The sequence below is a fragment of the Mandrillus leucophaeus genome, unplaced genomic scaffold (assembly GCF_000951045.1).
Source record: "Mandrillus leucophaeus isolate KB7577 unplaced genomic scaffold, Mleu.le_1.0 Scaffold400, whole genome shotgun sequence".
Classification (NCBI taxonomy): domain Eukaryota; kingdom Metazoa; phylum Chordata; class Mammalia; order Primates; family Cercopithecidae; genus Mandrillus; species Mandrillus leucophaeus.
In genome coordinates this window covers 234,493-256,612 of record NW_012104255.1, presented here as the reverse complement: position 1 = coordinate 256,612, position 22,120 = coordinate 234,493, and the positions used below count along the sequence as shown (strand labels likewise).

General features: G+C 43.6%; 1 protein-coding gene across 9 annotated transcripts; it reads left to right on the top strand.

Moving 5' to 3' along the window:
• The first annotated feature begins 8,783 nt into the window (after positions 1–8,783).
• Positions 8,784–21,812, top strand: TRO (trophinin). 9 transcript variants are annotated; one of them, XM_011991981.1, is made up of 13 exons: positions 8,784–8,834; positions 12,622–12,710; positions 13,009–14,199; positions 14,882–14,986; positions 15,101–15,164; positions 15,420–15,499; positions 16,023–16,114; positions 16,807–16,886; positions 16,980–17,022; positions 17,439–17,501; positions 18,060–18,174; positions 18,996–19,103; positions 21,585–21,812. In XM_011991981.1, exons 2-13 carry the CDS (start codon positions 12,666–12,668, stop codon positions 21,717–21,719), a joined length of 2,121 nt encoding a protein of 706 aa, XP_011847371.1. In that variant the 5' UTR covers positions 8,784–8,834; positions 12,622–12,665; the 3' UTR covers positions 21,720–21,812. The 9 variants fall into 9 exon arrangements, with proteins under 9 accessions (XP_011847371.1, XP_011847365.1, XP_011847367.1 ...); XM_011991975.1 differs by having other exon boundaries at positions 18,996–21,412; XM_011991980.1 differs by lacking the exon at positions 8,784–8,834 and adding an exon at positions 10,981–11,294 and having other exon boundaries at positions 12,637–12,710.
• Positions 21,813–22,120: the final 308 nt, after the last annotated feature.

Below are 22,120 nucleotides of genomic sequence, written 5' to 3'. Positions count from 1 at the left end.
ACACCTACCCCTGGGAAACAGGGCTAATGGAATTTGTAAGCATCAAATAAAAAGTTGGGGGTATATGGGTGATTCTACATGATGCTTCTTTTACTGCCCAGCTATGCTTTCTGAATTTGGGAAATTATGGATATTGATGATAACTATAAATATGAGGTGACAGCTCCTAAGGTGGTCCTCTGGCATGGCCCATGTGTTAGGGAGTAGAGATGTTCCAAGAACGTACAAAGACTATGAAAAGAAACCGCTGAGCCTCATAAGGATGAGATCAGGAATACCGTATGTGTAAGACATGGGTGAATTCAGAAAACAGTGAAATGATTGCTACAGGAATTGGTTATACTGGTCGTGTGGCTACAGAAAGAGGAAAACAACCCTGTATGGTGGAGCAAGAACATCTTTAACTCTGGAGGGTCAAGAGTGGGGAGAAAGTCAATCAGCTTCTCTCTCTTGTCCCTCAGTCCTTGTCCACAAGGCTTCTGGCCAATTTACCCCAGATTGCTTCCATAACCCACAACTTCTGATCAAGAAAAAAAAAAATTCTAAGTGTAAGATTTCTCAGAAATTTCACAACATCCACTGACTCCAGAAAGGAATAGCCTCCACTTTAAACAAAAGAACAAGTTTCAGTTTCTGAACACCAATATGATTCTCTTTAGCTTTATGTTGGGCACTTTGTTCATTTTTCAGAGAATACTGCTTGTGCTAAACTCTCCAGAATGACCAGTAGTGGACAATCATATTGCCCAGGACTTCCTGCTGGTTGATCAAAGTGGAGTGTGTACAATTACCAACACTTCTTGCTGCAGCTGGATGACATATTTAACGGCTTATCTCTGTAGGGGGAGCCTGGTTGTGGTCTATCCTCCAAGTAGGCTTGAGCATCCTATTGGGGGTCCTAATCTTTTTCACCTCTGTACCTCAAGTATGTAACAATTTGAGAGTAATTAAATCAACAAATATAGTAACTTTATAGAAAAAAGAATCCTCATTCTCTCTTCCAGTCACTTTCTCCCCACCCCAGGTTGACCAAGATATAGAAATGCTTTGCATCTTTGAGCTTGTAATTAGTGCATTCCACAGCTTCAAATGAATCTAAATGTTTACGGCATATTAGCCTTGTGATGAAAAGCACAGTTCCAGAAGTCTGGTATACTGGGTTTGAATACTGAACCTTCTGCTTACTGAATATGTAACTTTGTGCTAATTACTTAACCTTGTCTTTAAGATGTGGTAATAATAATAGCTCTGTTATAAGGATAAATTTAAAAGGGACAGGCCGGACACAGTGGCTCATGCCTGTAATCCCAGCACTTTGGGAGGCTGAGGCAGGCAGATCACCTGAGGTCAGGAGTTCGAGACCAGTCTGGCCAACATGGTGAAACTCTGTCTCTACTAAAAATACAAAAATTAGCCGGGTGTGGTGTTGCGCACCTGTAGTCCCAGCTACTTGGAAGTTCTAAGGCAGGAGAATTGCTTGATCCCAGGAGGCAGAGGTTGCAGTGAGCCGAGATTATGCCACTGCACGCCAGCCTGGGCAACAGAGTGAAACTCCATCTCTAAATAAAATAAATAAATAAATAAATGGGACAGTCAATGTGAAAATCACTCTGTCTATTACAAAGCAATCTCACAACTTTTAGCTATTTCTTGTAATTTTTCCTAGGCACAAGTTTGAATTGATCGTACTAACAGGAGCTAGTTTTTTGGGCTGTGCTGCATTGGTTAAGAGTGAGCAAAATCTTAGCCAAAATCTTAGCCTTTTTGGGTGACCAATTAACCCCAGTTTCCCAGGGACTTGTCTGATTTTAGTGCTGAAAGCCTTACATCCTGGGAACCCTCCTTACACATGGGCAAATCAGCATGATTAGTAATCTTACCCAGAATCCACATCTCCAGCCTGGATTTGTGGTCCTCTATTCTCCTTTTCGTGTCTATAATTTTTTATATGGAGTAACTCCTGAATTATGATAACCAACTTTAAAAACATAAAATATCTCAATATGCTCCACTCAAGAATGTAAAGATTTACTGCAATTTTTGAGCTCTGAATTAAGAGAAGCATGCTAACTTGCTAGGATAGGAATATTTAAATGCGTGGGAATGAATATTTTCCTGTCACCTCTTGTGAAAAATTGAATTCTGAATGACTTGCATGGATCCACATAGGCCACACAGGCAAAGGCTTGAACCACAGCTTATCTGAGTCATAGTTGAACACACCGATTCTCCCAGAATGTGAGGTGGTGGGAGGAATAGTCACAAAGCCAACTCCTACTTGCCTCTCTATCCCTCTAGAGAGGCTGTCATGAAAGTTTTTCATTACTTTTAAGGTTCTGAAAAGGTATAAAGCTTTCTGCCTCACCCCTAGAAGAATAGAGCTGCAAAATATAAACCACTTAGCTGTAGTCTGGAGCCAGCTCCTCAGCACCAGGTTATCCCACAGCTCATGTTGCAGTCATCTGGCCCCTTTTGTTTTGGTGTCATACTTTCTTGTGTGAGGGACAAGGACTATGAGGAGATGGCACCTTTGGCTGCCACACTCTTCCTTTCAGTGTCAATGTATGTAAGAAACTTTGTAAATCTAAAAGTAGCTAATTCTGTCTACCAACCAAATCTGGCACGCTTTTGCATTAGTTTGTCTTGTGTGTCCTTGACAAGAGATTGAGTTCTTTTCAAGAGGTCTTTATTATCTCGGCAATTATGTTCACACTACCAAAGAATTAGAAGCCCCTCGAGGATTGGCAGCTGTCTTATTATTACATTATATCCTACCAGTATTTTTTGCAGCTACTGCTAGATTTTTTATGTCTTCATCCTGGACTGCTAGAACCGTTTGTATTACATCTTGGTGAGATGTAGCACACCTGCAGCCTTTCAGTTACCCAGAAATTTCAGTTTGAAATTTCCAGGAAAGTTTGGGAATAACCAACCTAACCTACTCACTTCAACTGAGAAGTGAAAAAGTAGGATCTGGGAGTTATGCATGGCGGTGGAGAACTCTACCTACCTCACAGGCATGTTGTGAAACTATATCAATAATTGCAAAATATTTGGTATAAAATAACAACAAAATAATGATAAGAAGCAGTTGTGCATCTTATGAACGAGTAATTCCACTCCTATTTCTGTGAAATGAAAATGTGTTCATATGTGCCCCAGAGAATACTATAGCAAAAAGATTATCATAGCAGCATTACTAATTTTGTAACAGCAGAAAGCAATACAAATGTCCATTAACAGTAGAATGTGTGCATAAAACATGGTATTTTTATGCAATTGAATACAGTAATGAAAATGAATGATCAACACTATATGCAACAACATGGGTAAACCTCACAAACATAAGGTTCAATGAAAGAAGCCAGAGAGAAAAGATTACATACTGCATTATTTTATTTATATAAAGTTCAAAAAGAGGCAAGATTAATCTATGTCATTAGACATCAGGATAGTGATAAACCTGGAGTGGAGAGAAAATGACTGGAAGAGACAATGAGGGTTTCCTTGGAAGTGGTAATGTTCACTTTTTTTTTAAACCTGGGTAGAGGTTTCATGGATGTGTTCAGTTTGTGAAAATTCATTGAATTGTACAAACATGATTTTGTGAACTTTTCTATATGTATACTTCAATAAAAGGTTTATTACAAGCATTAGCTCAAATTTATTGACCATTTTCTAAGTACCTAAGCAATAATTTGGAATAAGAGATCATGTGTATTGCACACCTATGATAAACAAGCGACTTTACAGACTCCTTTGCAAAAATGATCTCATTTCATTTGAAAATTTCCCCAGGAACTTCAAATTCTACTGCCAATCCTGGTGTTCAAATTCATAAGAGTATTAGTTCTGCTCTGGGGTAAGTAAGGATTATCATATCTGTGAGACTTAAAGTTCTAAAAAATAATATAATGTATACAAACACATTTTTGCAGCAATACTGCACATGTGAGAGCAAATTAAACCCAGATTGTAATTTCTACAATTTTTTAAAATAAACTTTTTAGGAAAATAAATTGTTCTACAAAAAAGACACGTGTTCTAGTTTGTTCATCGCAGCACTATTCACAATAGCAAAGACATGGAATCAACCTAGGTGCCATTAATGGTGGATTGGATAAAGAAAATGTGGTACATATACACGATGGAATACTATGCAGTCATAAAAGGAATGAAATCATGTCCTTTGCAGCAACATGGATACAGCTGGAGGCCATCATCCTAAGTAAACTAATACAGGAACAGAAAACCTAATACTGCATGTTATCACTTATAAGTGGGAGCTAAATATTGGGTACCTATGGACATAAAGATGGTAACAAGGGACATTGGGGACTATTAGAAGGGGAAGAAGGGTGGGGAGAAAGGGCCAGAAAAACCACCTATGGGGTATTATGCTCAATACCTGCGTGATGGTATCATTCATGCCCCATCACACAATAAACCCGTATAACAAACCTGCACATGAACTGCCTACATCTAAATAAAAGCTGAAATTATAAAAAAACAAACTAGGAGTTGGGTACAAAGTATAGTTAGATAGAATGAGTAAGATCCAGTGTTTGATAGCACAACAGGATGACTATAGTCAACAATAATTTATAGTATATTAAAAAATAACTAATAGAGTATAATTGGAATATTTGTAACACAAAGAAATGCTTGGGGTGATGGATACCCTATTTACCCTGGTGCAATTATTACACATTGTATGCCTGTATCAAAATGTCTCATGGACCATACAAATATATACACATATTATCTAGCAATAAAAATAAAAAATAAAAACATCTAAAAATAATGAACTTTTTGAATAAGTTTAGATTTACAGAAAAGTTGCAAAAATAGTACAGATAATTGCTGTATACCTCTCACTAACTTGCCCCTAATTTTATCATCTTATTTTACCATGTTACATTCACTAAACCTAGGAAACCAACATTGATATATAACAAAACTCTAGACTTTCATGTTTGTCCATGAATGTCATTTTTGTATTCCAGGATCCAATCCAGGATACCACATTGCATTCAGTTGGCATGTCTCCCGGTATCCTTTGATCTCTGACAGTCTATTTTTGGTTTTCATGACCTTGGCAGTTTTGAGGAATACTGGTTAGCCTTTCTGTACAATGTCCCTCAATTAGAGTTTGTCTTATTTTTGTTTATTTGATTAAACTGGGTTTATGGGATTTTACATCATATCAGGGAGTACAGGATATCCACATGACATCACTAGTGATGTTAACTTTGATTACTTGGTTAAGATAGAGTTTGCTAGATTTATTCACAATCCTATTCACAATAAAATTACTGTTTTTCCGTTTTCATACTTTTTTCTTTAGAATTAAGTCACTAAGTTCAATCTACAATGAAGGGGTAGTTAACCTCTACCTCCTAGTAGTACAGAGTGGCTACACATTATACTTGAAATTCTTCTTTAAGAAAGACTCGTGTCTTCTCCTACGCTGATTTATTCATTATATTATTTATCAGTATGGCAACATGCATATGCTTTAAATTTTATTTTATTATTCATATTTTTTGAAATCCAATACTATATAATTTGTTTTCTTGCTCAAATTGTTTCAGCTTTGGCCACTGGGAGCTCTTTTGAGTGGGCTCTAGTGTCCTTTTGACATACCCCATTCCTTTGTTTTTTGAGTATTTCCTTACTTTCTGGTACTACAACATGTCACAAGTTCACTTTGTATTTTTTTGTTAAGCCCAGTCCTAGAATCAGTCGTTTTTCCAAAAGGCTCTGGTTCCTTTTATTGGAAAACAATATTTAGAAACCACTATCTAAGTGATGAGTTTACTAATTGTTATTGGGGGTGTTATTATTTCTAGGTCTTCTCAATGAAAGCTAGAGAATGTATTTCTTCTTTATGCTTAAACCATGTATACATAGATACATTTAATTGTTTCTGTACTTATCCATCTGTGTATATATTACTCTAAACATATTTTTTTTTTTTTTTTGGGACAGAGTCTTGCTCTGTTGCCCAGGCTGGAGTGCAGTGGTGCGATCTCGGCTCATTGCAACCTTCACCTCCTGAGTTCAAGCGATTCTCCTGCCTCAGCCTCCCGAGTAGCTGGGATTACAGGCATGTGCCACCATACCCAGCTAGTTTTTGTATTTTCAGTAGAGATGGGGTTTTGCCAAATTGGCCAAGCTGGTTTCAAACTCCTGACCTCAGGTGATCTGCCCACCTCAGCCTCCCAAAGTGCTGAGATTACTGGTGTGAGCCACTGTGCCTGGCCAACTAAACAAAATTTCATACTGAAGTTTCTGACTTCAATTCAGGACTGCATGCTGAGTTGTAGCCTACCCATCTTACTTATCTGTAACCTCTTTCTGATGGTAAGAAGTCTGGCTCCCACCATCTACCATCCCTTTACTTATTTATTCAATCCCAGTATACACGTAAAGCAGTTTCCAAATTATTAACCCACACTACAATGACAAAAATAATTTACGACCTAGACTACAGCATGTACGTAAAGTTCCTTTTGTCTTTAGTCTTTCAGTTTCTAGTCAAAACAGTTTTCCAAAGTTACTTGGGTAAGCTCTTCCTTTTCTTCACATCTTCATAAAGTTACTTAGGTAAGCTCTTCCTTTTTTTGTCCTTCACTTCCTTTTTCAATGTTCACCATGCAAATATATGTCATTGTAGCATATATTTGTAATATAGTTAGATTCATTTGTCATTGTCTATATGTCATCCAGAGATCCCTGTATATCCTGGTTAATTGTTTTTTTTTTGCATATATTGATATTTAGTCTTTGTGATGTATAGTTCTATGGGTTTTGATAAATGCATAGAGTTATGTATCCACCACCCCAATACCATAAAGAACAGTTCCCAGTCCAAATGTCCATCAATGATAGACTGGATAAAGAAAATATGGTGTATACACACCATGGAATACTATACAGCCATAAAAAGGAATGAGATCATGTCCATTACAGGGACATGGATGAATCTGGAAGCCATCATCCTCAGCAAACTAACACAGGAACAGAAAAGCAAACACCGCATGTTCTCACTCATAAGTGGGAGCTGAACAATGAGAACACATGGACACAGGGAGGGGAACAACATACACTGCAGCCTGCCGTTGGGGGCGAGGGGAGGGAGAGCATCAGGACAAATAGCTAATGCATGCAGCGCTTAAAACCTAGGTGACAGGTTGATAGTTGCAGCAAACCACCATAGCACATGCATACATATGTAACAAACCTGCATGTTCTGCACATGTATCCCAGAACTTAAAGTAAAATTTTTTAAAAAATGAAGTAATGAGTTTTTCGATTTGGATTTCATGGAATTGATATTGTCTTGGGGTCACTGAACTTCTCACATATGAAAATTTATCTTTTGCTTCATTTGGAAAGCTTTTGGTTATTACTTCTTCAAATGTATTTTCTGCCCAAGTCCTGTCTTTTTGGAACTCCAATTATACATATGTTAGCTGCATTGATAATGTTCATCAGGTCTCTGAGTTTTGTTTATTTTTTCCCGAACATTTTTCTCCATGTTACTCAGATCTAATAATTTCCATCAATCTATCTTTAAGGTAAATATTTTTCCCTCTGTAATTGGCATTCTGTTATTGAGCCCATCCAATGTATTTTAATTTTACTTATTGCATTCCTCAGTTCTAAAATTTTCATTTGTGTTTTTCTTACAGGTTCTATTTCTCTTCTGAAGTTTCTTTTCCCTTCATTCATTTCAAGTATGGTTTTCTGTTCCTTATGGAGTATAGTTACAATAGCTGCTTTAAAGTTATGTCTCATAATTCCAACATTTGAGTCTCTTTTGTTTTGTCATATATTGATTTTCTTTTTCCTTGAGAATGGGGCACATTTTCTGGTTCTTTGACATAGAGTAATTTTCTGTCATATCCTGGACATTGCAAATGTTATTTTGTGTAGCCTCTGGGTTGTTATAATCTTCTGAAAAATGTTGGTGCTTTTCTTTTAGCAGGAAATCCACCCAGTTAGATTCTCGCCATCAGTTCTGCTTTGCCTTTTCTGGGTTATAGTTAAAATCTCAGTGTAGTTCTCAAAACTGGTTTGGTGATACATACATATATATATATATACACACACATATGCATGTATGAGGCTGAGACTTATGTAGGTGATTTAACTCTCTGTTCAGTTCCCTAAGCCTTTAAAATACTTGTTTGGTTAATTCTTGAACATGCATTGTTTAATGGTTGGGGCGAGAATTGTGTGGTTTCATACACATATATGGGGATGTTTTCTCTATCTCTTTTCCTTCTGAGATTTCTTGTTCATACTACATCCTACCCAAGTTCTTTTTTGTGCTTCCTTTGACCAGAAAGATGGCAGAGAATCCCTCACAGTTTTAGTCATATGCTCTGCTCCAGTCTGTGAGTGGGATACACTCATGGCAAGGAGGGAAAAAAAAACCCTGGACCACTTACCCTTATGCAGGTCACTTCTCTATGTTTTAACTCTCTTCCACAATCTGTCTGGTTTTAGTTACTTTGCGGAGTGCTTAAGCAAGTTTTCTTTTCTTTAAAAAATTTTGACCAGAGTTTATAGGTATAATTAATGAATGTGGTGGTGCCTGTAGGGGGTTTATATTGCCATAGCAGAGTGGGAACTGCTAAGAGTGCTGTATTTTAAATTTCATTCTATTTCTCGCGTCTCTTTTCAACATTATGTTGATAACTATCCATGTTGTTATATGCAGATTTAATTGATTCTCTTTTCCCACTGCATGAGATCATTGCATGAGATCAGACATAAGGAGAGGCTTGGAGAGAGCAGACGCCTTCTGGATTCAAGAAGACGAGGTGAGCTGAGGTGTCTGGCTTTAGCGAAGACCCTGTGGGGGCTTCCTTGTTGCGGTTTCGACGTGCCTGACTCCACATGCCCCTAAGGTTTGAAGAAAAGCTGTTGGGGGTTCGGGACCTAACCGCATCAAAGTCGCCTTTAGCGGTGCCTGGACCCAGTTCGCATGGAAGAAAGTAGGAGGCAGAATCCTCTTTGGGCCACAGAAAGGAAAGATCTGAACTCGGTTCGGGCCGTGGAAGGGAGGGATGCAGACCTAGTTGGGATCGCAGAAAGGAAGGATCTTAAAGGTCATTATATATTATAATAATTATGTACATATTTATATATAAATATACAGACATATTTACATATAATATTATATTATGTATTATATAATATATTTATAATATATTTTATATCTTATACTACATAGAATGTGTATTATATATCTCATACTATATAGAATATATATCTCATACTATATAGAATATATATCTTCTATATATATAGAATATATGTTATATATCTTCTATATATAGAATATATGTTATATATCTTCTATATATATGTTATATATCTTCTATATATAGAATATATGTTATATATCTTCTATATATATGTTATATATCTTCTATATATAGAATATATGTTATATATCTTCTATATATAGAACATACGTTATATATCTTCTATATATAGAACATATGTTATATATCTTCTATATAGTATAGTATATATATTATATGTACTATACAATATGTAATATACATAATATAATATAATCTTTTGCTTTTCTGTGGTATTAATTGTAATGTCTCCTCTTTCATTTCTGATTTTGAGTCTTCTCTTGTTTTTTCTTAGTTGATCTAGCTAAAGGCTTGTCAATGTTATCTTTTCATAAAACCAACTCTTGGTTTCACTGATTTTTTTCCTATTGTTTCTCTAATCTCTATTTCATTTACCTCTGCTCTGGTCTTTATTATTTCCTTTATTCTACTAATTTTGAGCTTATTTGTTCTTCTTCTTCCAGTTCCTTGAGGTGTGAAGCTAGATTGTTTGGGATCTTTTTTCTTTTTGATGTATGTATTTATTGCTGTAAACTTCCTTCTTAGAAGTGCTTTTGCTGCATTCCATAAGTTTTAGTATGTTGTGTATAGATTTTCACTTGTCTCAAGATATTTTAAAATTTTCCTTTAATTTCTTCCTTGACATATTGGTCATTCTGGAGTATGTTGTTTAATGTCCATACATTTATGAAAGTTCCACAATTCTTATCATTAATGATTTCTAGTTCCATACCACTGTGCATGTATTACTTGATGTGATTTCAATATTCTTAAATTTGTTAAGACTTGTTTTTGGCCTAACTTATGATCTATCCTGGAGAATTTTCTATCTGTGCTTGATAATAATGTATATTCTATTGGATAAAATATTCTGTAGGTCCTTTTTGTCTAAAGTGTAGCTCAAGTTCAATGTTTCCCTATCGATTTTCTGTCTGGCTGATCTGTGAATTGTTGAAAATGGGGTCTCGAAGTCTCCTACCACTATTGTATTGCAGTCTACTACTCCCTTCAGGTCTATTAATATTTGTTTTATATATTTAGGTGCTTCTATGTTGGGTGCATATATTAAATATATTTATAATTCTTAGATATTCATGATGAATTGATCTCATCATCATTATATAATTATATAATATAATATCATTGATCTTTTATTATTTTTGACTTTAAGCCTATTTTATTTGACATAAGTATAGTTATCCTTGCTCTCTTTTGAATGATTGAATGAATAAATAAATGCCACGAATTGTTTTCTGCATGGGGGAACAGTGCACCATGTCACAAGAGACAGTCTAAGTACAAGTTGATACTTTTAAAGCATCAATATAGTCATTGTGAGATCAATAAAAACTTTTCGTGGAGTTTTATACATTACTGTTTTTATTCTGAATTGCATATGATGTACGGGCACCCTATCTTTTAGTGTTTAGAACCTCTAAATGTTTTAATCTGGTAATACTTGAAAGACACAAATGAACATGACCTAGTCCCCTGCTCCAGAGCAGCTCTAGCAAAGAGAGACATAGACACAAGGTATAACAACACTATGTAAATAGTGTTGGGATAGAGGGTCTGTAGGAAGAGTTGGTGTGGGAGTTCCGAGAAGCACATTCCTCCCAGGGGAAACAGGAGAATCAAATAGGAACAGAGATACAGAGTGGGGAACAGAGAAGTCAAATGGAGAATAAGAGGGAGTGATAACTGAATAGGGGTCTTAAGCAGAAAAAGGGAGCTACATTGAGAAAAATGGAAAGCTGAAAGTAGGTATGGAGGGGAGGAGACTGACAGGCAGGAACCGAGACCCCCTCTGGAGGCGGAAAGAGGCAGGACCACTTCCGGCCAGGGAGGGGGATAGGCTCAGACGTAAGGAGAGGCTTGGAGAGAGCAGACGCCTTCTGGATTCAAGAAGACGAGGTGAGCTGAGGTGCCTGGCTTTAGTGAAGACCCTGTGGGGACTTCCTGGCTGCGGTTTCGACGTGCCTGACTCCACACGCCCCTAAGGTTTGAAGAAAACCTGCTGGGGGTTCGGGACCTAACCGCATCAAAGTCGCCTTTAGCGGTGCCTGGACCCAGTTCGCATAGAAGAAAGTAGGAGGCAGAATCCCCTTTGAGCCACAGAAAGGAAAGATCTGGACTCGGTTCGGGCCGTGGAAGGGAGGGATGCAGACCTAGTTGGGACCGCAGAAAGGAAGGATCGAGAAATCCTTCAGACGGTAGCAAGAGGGGAGGAAGATACACACAGTTCCAGAGGGAGATAGGAGATGGCAGGACTCCGTTTAGGCTGGAGAAAGGGGGCAGGACCCTGTTTGGGCCACAGAATGGAGGGATCGGGACCCAGAGAAAGGAGTGGGCAGCATCCCTTTTGAGCAACGGAAAGGACCAGATTCAGACTGGAGAAAGAAGGGGATATGACCTGGTTGGTTCCGGTTTGAAAGGGAAGAGACAGGACCTGGTAAGGTTTGAGAACAGGAATACACAGAAGGTTCACACAGTTGGATTTGGGGGTGGGGTATTCATGTTGCAGAAAGGGCGGAGCCGCACACTTGCGGACGTGGAAAGAGAAGGGAGTGGCGTTGGTTGGGGAAGGGGTGGTGCAGAGACGTACCGCAGAGCGGAGGGAGGGGGCTTATTAAAGGAAGGGAAGGTGCAGAGAAATGCTGCAGAGCGGAGGGAGGGGTGTGTATTGGGAAGGGGCGGTGTGTAGCAGTACAGTAGAGGAGAGATGGGTTGTGTTGGGGTAGGTGCGGTGCGGAGTGGTACTGCGGAGGGGAGTGGTACTGCGGTACGGGAGGGAGGGGCTGGTGTTGGGGGAAGGGTTGGATCGAGATGTGATGCAGTTAGAAGAGTGAGTCAGGGGTGGCGCCAAGATGTTCTGTTGCTCTGAGAGCAGGGGGCAGATGTGGGATTGAGCTGGTTAGAAACTGGCCGGTTTACCAAGGCGCATGCGCGCGGAGGGCCTTGAAGAACCGGTTCTTTTGGGAGAGCGGTGGGCCTAAGGGGGTGAGGGTGCCTCTAGTCGGTGCGCCTGCGCACTATCGAGTTGCGGAGGGGGCGTGTAAAGGGGCGGGGTCGTAGAACTGACCCTCTTGGAGGCAAAACGGAAACCAGATGGCCTGGGTTTTTTAGGTATGAAAACCCAGGAGTTGAAGGGATTAGGGCCCAAGGTTACATGAGACTCTCCTAAGTAAGGATAGGTGAGATGTCTGATGAATCTCCCCCTCCCTCTCATTCTCTAATTCAGGCCCATTCCCCTCAGACTCAGCTGTTACTCGGCCTCCCAGAAAGATGGATAGGAGAAATGACTACGGATATAGGGTGCCTCCATTTCAGGTGAGGCCTCTCTGCATTCTCTCTTGGCCATCTGCCCCGTCCTGAGTTCACTTACTGCTCTTCAGACCCCTTCCACTGTGTAGTTTCATAATTCCCTGCCTAACTCATCTCAGTCCTCCCTTACATGGTGAAGGGGAGGAGAGGAAAACCTGCCTGACTCTATTCCTTCCTTGATCCCTACCCCTTCCCTCACCCCATTTCAATTAACCACTGCTCAGAGGAAGGGAAGGCCTTTGTGGAAAGGGGTGGGCTTTAGGGAGGCCAGATGGCCCAGAGGATCATAATCCTAAGTGTGTAGGGCCCTCTGCCTCCCCCTGGGAGCCTGGGGCTTCCCTTCCCTCCAGATATACAGACTGAGACTACAGAAGAGCACAGTGTCTTGCTGATGCATACCCTGTTGGCGGCAACCAAGGACTCCCTGGCCGTGGACCCACCAGTTGTCAACCGGCCTAAGAAAAGCAAGACCAAGAAGGCCCCTATAAAGGCTATTACTAAGGTTGCACCTGCTGCCCCTCCAGTCCCAACTGCCAATGAGATTGCCACCAACAAGCCCAAAATAACTTTGCAGGCTTTAAACCTGCCAGTCATTACCCAGATCAGTCAGGCTTCACCTACCACTGAGGTAACCAATACTCAGGTTTCTTCAGTCACTGCTCAGCCTAAGAAAGCCAACAAGATGAAGAGAGTTACTGCCAAGGCAGTGCAAGGCACCCAATCCCCAACTGGCCGCGAGGGTGGCGCTACACAGCTCAAGTCACCCTTGCAGGTCCTAAACCTACCAGTCATCTCACAGAATATTCACGCTTCAATTGCCAATGAGTCAGCCAGTTCCCAGACCTTGATAACCTCTATCAAGCCTAAGAAAGCTTCCAAGGCTAAGAAGGCTGCGAATAAGGCCATAGCTAGTGCCCCCGAGGTTTCACTGGCTCCAACTGCCACCCATACAGCTACCACCCAAGGCCAAATTACCAATGAGACAGCCAGTATCCACACCACAGCAGCCTCCATCCGAACCAAGAAAGCCTCCAAAGCCAGGAAGATAATTGCTAAGGTCATAAATACTGACACTGAGCATATACAGGCTGCAAATGTCACTGAGACAGCTACCAGGCAGATTGAGGCCTCAGTAATAGCTATCAGGCCCAAAAAATCCAAGGGCAAGAAGGCTGCCAGTAGGGGCCCAAATTCTGTCTCTGAGATTTCTGAGGCCCTACTTGCCACTCAAATGGTCACAAACCAGGCCCTGGCAGCCACCCTGCGGGTCAAGAGAGGGTCTAGGGCTCGGAAGGCTTCCACTAAGGCTCGGGCAACTGAAAGCCAGACTCCAAATGCTGACCAAGGGGCCCAGGCCAAGATGGCCTCTGCTCAGACCAACGTAAGTGCCCTTGAGACTCAGGTTGCTGCTGCTGTCCAGGCCCTGGCAGATGACTATCTGGCTCAGTTGAGTCTGGAGCCCACAACCAGGACCCGGGGCAAGAGAAACCGAAAGGTGAGATCTCTGACATTACCATCCTTAACTTTGTGCTTCTTTTCCATTTCTACCCTTCTGGTTTGTTCATTTCTTCTATAAAAGTTTAACTTTGAGCTAGTCCCTGTGTTCAGATAGGCTGTGGAAGATGCTGAGAAGAAGGTGACATAGTTTCTGCCCCCTAGTAGTTCACAGATTGGTGAGGAAATAAGACATCCATACACTCAGCTACAACCTGTATGTAATTCTACTTGTATTTAAATAGTAGTTACCATGTGCCAGGCTTTGTGTTGGGGACATTTACACAAGGTATGTCTGAATGTCTTGAAAGTAACTCTTACCAACAAGGGATCATAGGTCCCAGTTTTACACATAAGAAAACTGAGTCCCAGAGAAATGAAGTGACTTGTCCAAGAGATACCAGCCAGCATAATTGGTGGTAGCCAAAGGAAGAGAAAGACCCTTAGGCTCTTATCTTGAGTTGTTCCTAGCCTGACAGAGGAATGAAACTCCTTCCTGGAAGACAGTGAAAGATAAGCTCAGGACTTAGGGTGGCCAATGGCAAGGTCAGGATCAGGCTCCACTACAGCAAGGCTGAGGGAGGGGGTTAGAGAGACTTTCTGTCTGGAGCAGGCAAGGTGAGGAGCCAGAGCCATCTCTTTCACCTGGTGACTCTGGACCTTCCTTCTTTCTGATGATGAAGTCCAAGCATCTGAATGGGGATGAGAGAAGTGGCAATAATTACAGGCGGATCCCATGGGGCCGGAGGCCTGCGCCACCGCGAGATGTGGCCATTTTACAAGAAAGGGTAAGAATCCAATACTGTCTAGTCTCTTCTCTTCTTCACCTGCCCTCTGCTCTGCCACCTCCCGAGTTTTCTGCAAGCATGTTAAGATCTCTCAATCTGTTCCTCTCCTCCCAGGCTAATAAGTTGGTGAAATACCTGTTGGTTAAGGACCAGACAAAGATCCCCATCAAGCGCTCAGGTAGTGTCCTACCAACCCTCCTCCTTGAGCTCTCCTCTCCACTCCCCTCTTCTCCCATAGTCTGGTAGTAACACTTTATGGCCTCTTTGTTCTCTCATATCTCCACACCTGCCCTCCTCACACTCTGCCATGGCTGGCATCTTCCATTAACTCACTTCAGGTCTCTGGTTGCACTGACCCAACAGGACTGGCAAAAGGGCTGCAGCTCTGTGGCCCCCGCTAAGCTCAGCTACTCTCACCTCTCCTTTTCTACAGACATGCTGAGGGATGTCATCCAAGAATATGATGAATATTTCCCAGAAATCATTGAACGAGCAAGCTACGCTCTGGAGAAGGTGAAGGGGCAGTGCTGGCGGATGGGCGCAATGGGGAAGCTTTGAATTGAGCAAAGATATATATGTCTCTTTTGGAGAGAATCACAGAGACATGCTAATCCAGCCCCATTACTGTGTGAATGGGCAGACAGTGGCCTAGGGAGAGGTGTAGACTTGCCATGGGTCACACAGCATGTCAGTGATGAAAGCATGGCAAGGACACAAGCCACTCAACTTAGTCTCAGCTTCTATCCATGGTTTGACACATTCTGCATGTATTTCAGATCTCACCTCTCCCTTGTATCCCCATTCTCTGTCTCCTTAGATTCCTGCTCATCACAAAGATGATGTTGATGACAATAGTACATTTGCTGTGTGTTTACTGCGTGCCAGGCACTTGGCTGTGTGCTTTATGTGCATTATCTCACTGATTTCTTACACATGCAAACCCCCTAAGTACACTGGGAGTTTTAGGATGCCCAGAAAGTTCACTGATTCCCAAGCTGAATTTTGTGATCTCACAGGCTATTCTTTTACTTGGCAGATGTTTCGAGTCAATCTGAAAGAAATTGATAAGCAAAGTAGCTTGTATATTCTCATCAGCACTCGGGAATCCTCTGCAGGCATACTGGGAACGTAAGCTGGGAAAGGGCTGGAGTGGGAAGGGAGCTTTTGCTTTTTTCTGTGCTGCTACCCCTTCTTTGTCCTACTTCCCCCATCCTTTTAGGGAGTCAGGAAAAACAGAGTCTCAAAAGCCCCGTCTCAGCACCTGCACATAGTTGGAGCCCTGCTCACAGGAGTGGCACCTGATTATGACTGATGGGTGTAGGAGCCTAGGGTGGGACATTCCTGCTGTCAGGTTTGCTGTCTCTGTAGAAGCTTCTCAGGAAAGCAGGCCTGTCATTGCTTGCCTCTTCCGACTGAGTGCCTGGCCTGGCTTTGGCAGAGTGGTTCTCAAGGAGGGCTTCCTGGTGTGGGTGGATCAGGATGCATGAAGCGCGGGAGTATCAGTGGGGCTGAAGGTTCTGGGAGAGAAAGAAGGGATTCACATGGACTGAGTGCTTGTGTTGTACCAGGTTGACAGCCATTCTTCCGTCTTCTTGGCAACCTGAGGAAGGGAGAATATGATTTTCCCATTTTACTGAATAATAGACCAAGGCTTGCAAGTCTAAATGCCTTGCCCAGGGTGGCATAGAGCTGGAAGCAGAGACTGGGCAGAATTCTGTATCTGAGGCATCTGGGAGAGGCTAGCCTAGTAAGCTGACTGGTGTGTCTTTTGCGGATGGCTGCTGAACATAAACCTTCTTTCTGTCCTGTTATTCCCTTAGGACCAAGGACACACCCAAGCTGGGTCTCCTCATGGTGATTCTGAGTGTCATTTTTATGAATGGCAACAAGGCCAGTGAGGGTGAGTGGCTGGGCATGCAGCTGAATGGGCGGCCATGGTCTAGATTCCATGTGTTCAATTTCTGTCCCTGTCTCCTCTTGCCTCCCCTTGCAGCTGTCATCTGGGAGGTGCTGCGCAAGTTGGGGCTGCACCCTGGGTATGATTGGGCTTCTCAGCACTTGCTGTCCGTATTGTCCTTTGGCAAGAGAGGACGGTCCTAGGATTGCATCAGTCTGGTGGTCTGGTGGAGCGGGTGGGGTGCTGGACTGGGTAGAGGGCCCAGGGTTCTGACCTGGGTGGATGATGGGCAAATGGTCCTGAACTCTCTGCTCGCTCTCTCCTGTATGTCCTCTGTCTGTTCTAAGCTGAGATGTTAGATAGACCTTCAGGGATCCCTGACAAAGAGGCATCTGGTCTTAACTGCTTGCTTCTAGTGGCCATGTGCTCACTACTTTCTTCGCTTCATTGAGACTGCCCCATGTGCTAGAGAGGTCTCTTCCATGTTGGGAAATGCCTCTGCCCTCATCTGGGCAGTTCTGATCTGTGTTCATGGGTTATTTTTCCCATTGTCAGGGTGAGGCATTCACTCTTTGGGGAAGTGAGGAAGCTCATCACAGACGAGTTTGTGAAGCAGAAGTAAGTGGTGTTTGGGGCTTTGTCTGGCCCTGAAGTGTTCTGGGTATACTGATCTTATTCAGAAAGTGCTTAGTGCCTTTCTTACACTAGCTTTAGAGGGATGGGCATCCTGTGTTCTAGAACTGATACTGTCTAAAATTCCCACGGGCAGACCTTTCCAGGACTGGGCCAGACTCAACACAAGGCCCTTGCAGTGGGGTGCGCTCAGAGCAGAGGGCCTTAAGAATGGCTCCTCTGTTTACAACACACCCAACAGGAATTTGGGCTTACTCCTCACAGGTGGCATGATACTTTGGCCTTCCTGTGACATCATGCCCTATACATGTCTCCCCTGGAGAAGCCCAAGGGACTGCTTTGTACAGGGCCAGTGGAAAATGGCTCAGTATTGGAGGCCAAGACCATGAACTGTGTTTGGTAGTGAGTGTGGGGCTGGAGGGTCTTAGAAATCCTTCTCCAGGGGCTGTTTGTATTTCTTTGGAGGAGGTGGCCACCTGGTGTCTAGTGCTTAAGACAGCAGGCTTGCTTGGTTAGAAACAAGTTTCATTTCCTTTTTCCAAGGTACCTGGAGTACAAGAGGGTCCCTAACAGCAGACCACCTGAATATGAGTTCTTCTGGGGCTTGCGCTCCTACCATGAGACTAGCAAGATGAAAGTCCTCAAGTTTGCATGCAAGGTAATAGGAGAGCTGCCCGAGCTTGGCATATTAAGGCAATGGGATACCCTTGGCTGGGGCAAGCAATGCACAGGGATGGGCAGGTACAGAGCAGCCTGGAGCTCATATATAAACATGTGGAACCTCCTTTATGTCCTAGGGTGCTGCTAGATATCTAGTTTACATCATCTCATTGATTCTTCATACTTTGTATTAATCTGCATGGGCTGCCATAACAAAATACCATAGACTGGGTGGATTAAAAAACAAATTTATTTTCTCATAGTTCTTGAGGGTGAGAATCCCAGGTTAGGGTCCACTAGGGTCAGTTCCTGGTGAAGGCTCTCTTCTTGGCTTGCAGATGGCTGCCTTCTTGCTGTGTCCTCACATGGCTTTGTGTGTGAGAGAGAAGAGAGCAAGCTTTCTGGTGTCACTTCTTATAAGGACACTAATCCTATTGATCAGGACCCCACCCTTATGGCCTCATTTAACCTTAATTACTTCTGTAAAGGCCCTATCTCCAAATACAATCACACTGGGTGTTAGGGATTCAACGTACAAATTTGGGGACAGGCACAACACTTCAGTTCATAACATATATACTCTTTTATTTCCTGTAATTATAAATGAAGACACTTAGGCTAAGTGAGGTTAAGTAACTTGTCCAAGGTCATATAGCATGTAAATCGTCAGAGCTGAAATGATTTCAGAACTGACCCATGACAGAGCCCCAATAACTAAGAATTTTTAAAAAGTATGGCTACTAGTTCAATACAAAGCCCATAGATTAATATGTGATTACTAGGGTTATTTTCTTATTATGATTATCATCCCCATTTCAGGTGCAGAAAAAAGACCCCAAGGACTGGGCTGTGCAGTACCGCGAGGCAGTGGAGATGGAAGTCCAAGCTGCAGCTGTGGCTGTGGCTGAGGCTGAAGCCAGGGCTGAGGCAAGAGCCCAAATGGGGATTGGAGAGGAAGCTGTGGCTGGGCCCTGGAATTGGGATGACATGGATATCGACTGCCTAACAAGGGAAGAGTTAGGCGATGATGCTCAGGCCTGGAGCAGATTCTCATTTGAAATTGAGGCCAGAGCCCAAGAAAATGCAGATGCCAGCACCAGCGTCAACTTCAGCAGAGGAGCTGGTACCAGGGCTGGCTTCAGCGACGGTGCTAGTATTAGCTTCAATGGTGCACCCAGCTCCAGTGGTGGACCTGGCATTACCTTTGGTGGTGCACCCAGCTCCAGTGCCAGCTTCAGCAATACAGCCAGCATTAGCTTTGGTGGCACACTGAGCACTAGCTCCAGCTTCAGCAGTGCAGCCAGCATTAGCTTTGGTGGTGCACCCAGCACCAGCACTAGTTTCAGCAGTGAAGCCAGCATTAGCTTTGGTGGCACGCCTTGTACCAGTGCCAGCTTTAGTGGTGGAGTCAGCTCTAGTTTTAGTGGCCCACTCAACACCAGTGCCACTTTCAGTGGTGCAGCCAGCTCTGGCTTTGGAGGCACACTCAGCACCACGGCTGGCTTTAGTAGTGTACTCAGCACCAGCACCAGCTTTGGCAGTGCACCCACAACGAACACAGTCTTCAGTAGTGCGCTTAGCACCAGCACTGGCTTTGGAGGCACACTCAGCACCAGTGTCTGCTTTGGTGGCTCTCCCAGCTCCAGTGGTAGCTTTGGTGGTACACTCAGTACCAGTATCTGCTTTGGTGGCTCTCCCTGCACCAGCACTGGCTTTGGAGGCACACTCAGCACCAGTGTCTCCTTTGGTGGCCCTTCCAGCACCAGTGCCAATTGCGGTGGTACACTAAGTACCAGCATCTGCTTTGATGGCTCTCCCAGCGCCGGTGCTGGCTTTGGTGGTGCTCTCAACACCAGTGCCAGCTTTGGCAGTGCGCTCAACACCAGTGCTGGTTTTGGTGGTGCTATGAGCACCAGTGCTGACTTTGGCAGTACACTAAGCACCAGTGTCTGCTTTGGTGGCTCTCCTGGCACCAGTGTCAGCTTTGGCAGTGCGCTCAACACCAGTGCTGGTTTTGGTGGTGCTGTCAGCACCAGCACTGACTTTGGTGGTACACTAAGCACCAGCGTCTGTTTTGGTGGCTCTCCCAGCACCAGTGCTGGCTTTAGTGGTGCACTCAACACCAATGCCAGCTTTGGCTGTGCCATCAGCACCAGTGCCGGCTTCAGTGGTGCTGTCGGCACCAGTGCTGGCTTCAGTGGTGTACCCAGCACCAACCCTGGCTTTGGCGGTGCATTTAACACCAGTGCTGGCTTCGGTGGGGCACTTAGTACCACTACTGACTTCGGTGGTACTCCCAACAACAGCATTGGCTTTGGTGCTGCTCCCAGCACCAGTGTCAGCTTTGGTGGTGCTCATAGCACCAGCCTCTGTTTTGGTGGAGCTCCCAGCACCAGCCTCTGCTTTGGCAGTGCATCTAATACAAACCTATGCTTTGGTGGCCCTCCTAGCACCAGTGCCTGCTTTAGTGGTGCTACCAGCCCTAGTTTTGGTGATGGACCCAGCACCAGTACCGGTTTCAGCTTTGGCAACGGGTTAAGCACCAGTGCTGGATTTGGTGGTGGACTGAACACCAGTGCTGGCTTTGGTGGTGGCCTAGGCACCAGTGCTGGCTTCAGTGGTGATCTAAGCACCAGTTCTGGCTTTGATGGTGGGCTAGGTACCAGCGCTGGCTTCAGTGGAGGACCAGGCACCAGCACTGGCTTTGGTGGTGGACTGGGCACCAGCGCTGGCTTCAGTGGCGGACTGGGCACCGGTGCTGGCTTTGGTGGTGGACTGGTCACTAGTGATGGCTTTGGTGGTGGACTGGGCACCAATGCTAGTTTTGGCAGCACACTTGGCACCGGTGCTGGCTTTAGCGGTGGCCTCAGCACCAGCGATGGCTTTGGCAGTAGGCCTAATGCCAGCTTCGACAGAGGACTGAGTACCATCATTGGCTTTGGCAGTGGTTCCAACACCAGCACTGGCTTTATTGGCGAACCCAGCACCAGCACGGGCTTCCATAGTGGACCCAGTTCTATTGTTGGCTTCAGTGGTGGACCAAGCACTGGTGTTGGCTTCTGCAGTGGACCAAGCATCAGTGGCTTCAGCGGTGGACCGAGCACAGGAGCTGGCTTCGGCGGTGGACCAAACACTGGTGCTGGCTTTGGTGGTGGACCAAGCACCAGTGCTGGCTTCGGCAGTGGAGCCACCAGTCTTGGTGCCTGTGGCTTCTCCTATGGCTAGTGAGATTTCAGGTAACTGCAATATTTCCATAGCCAGGACCCACAGGGATGGGTATAAGAGCTGGGAGATGTTATAAGAAACACTAAGGCAGGAGAGCAGGGTGGAAAAGTGAGGGCAATGAAGGAATTATGAGAAGACAGTGCATTTGGTGCTAAAATGTGTTCCTATTTGTTTTGTTTTCAGATTTATTCCCCATGTTTACAGACACCGCTAATAAATTGCAGTAGTCCTTCCCATGGAGCCAAAGTACATCCTTGGAATCTTTGTCCACACAGCAGTCAAAGCACCTACGGCCAATCAGCTGAGGGTGTCATGTGATGGAAAAATCTGTTTGCTGTTCCTGCTTTATTGTTTGCTTTCTGTGTGCTGTCATATTTTGGTATCAGAGTTACATTAAATTTGCAAAATGAATTGGAGTTTTTTCTGTCTTTTAATGTGCTTAGGTAGTTGTGGAGTGGCATCTTGGGTTCACAGAAGAGCTGGAGATCAGCATAGCTCTTTGGAGAAAATGGGGCTCCAGCTTTTGGCTCAAAGGCAAATATGACTTCAGCAGGATAGAGGCCTGGGGAAAGCATGGCAGGCAAGAGGATAACAGCTTGAGGAAAGATATGGAGAGGGAAAGCCTGGAGCAGAAGGCAAAGGGAGAGGCTTCTGGACAGTAAGTACAGATTCATTTTGAATCACTGGTGTAAGAATGGAGGGAAGGGCAGAGGTCACTA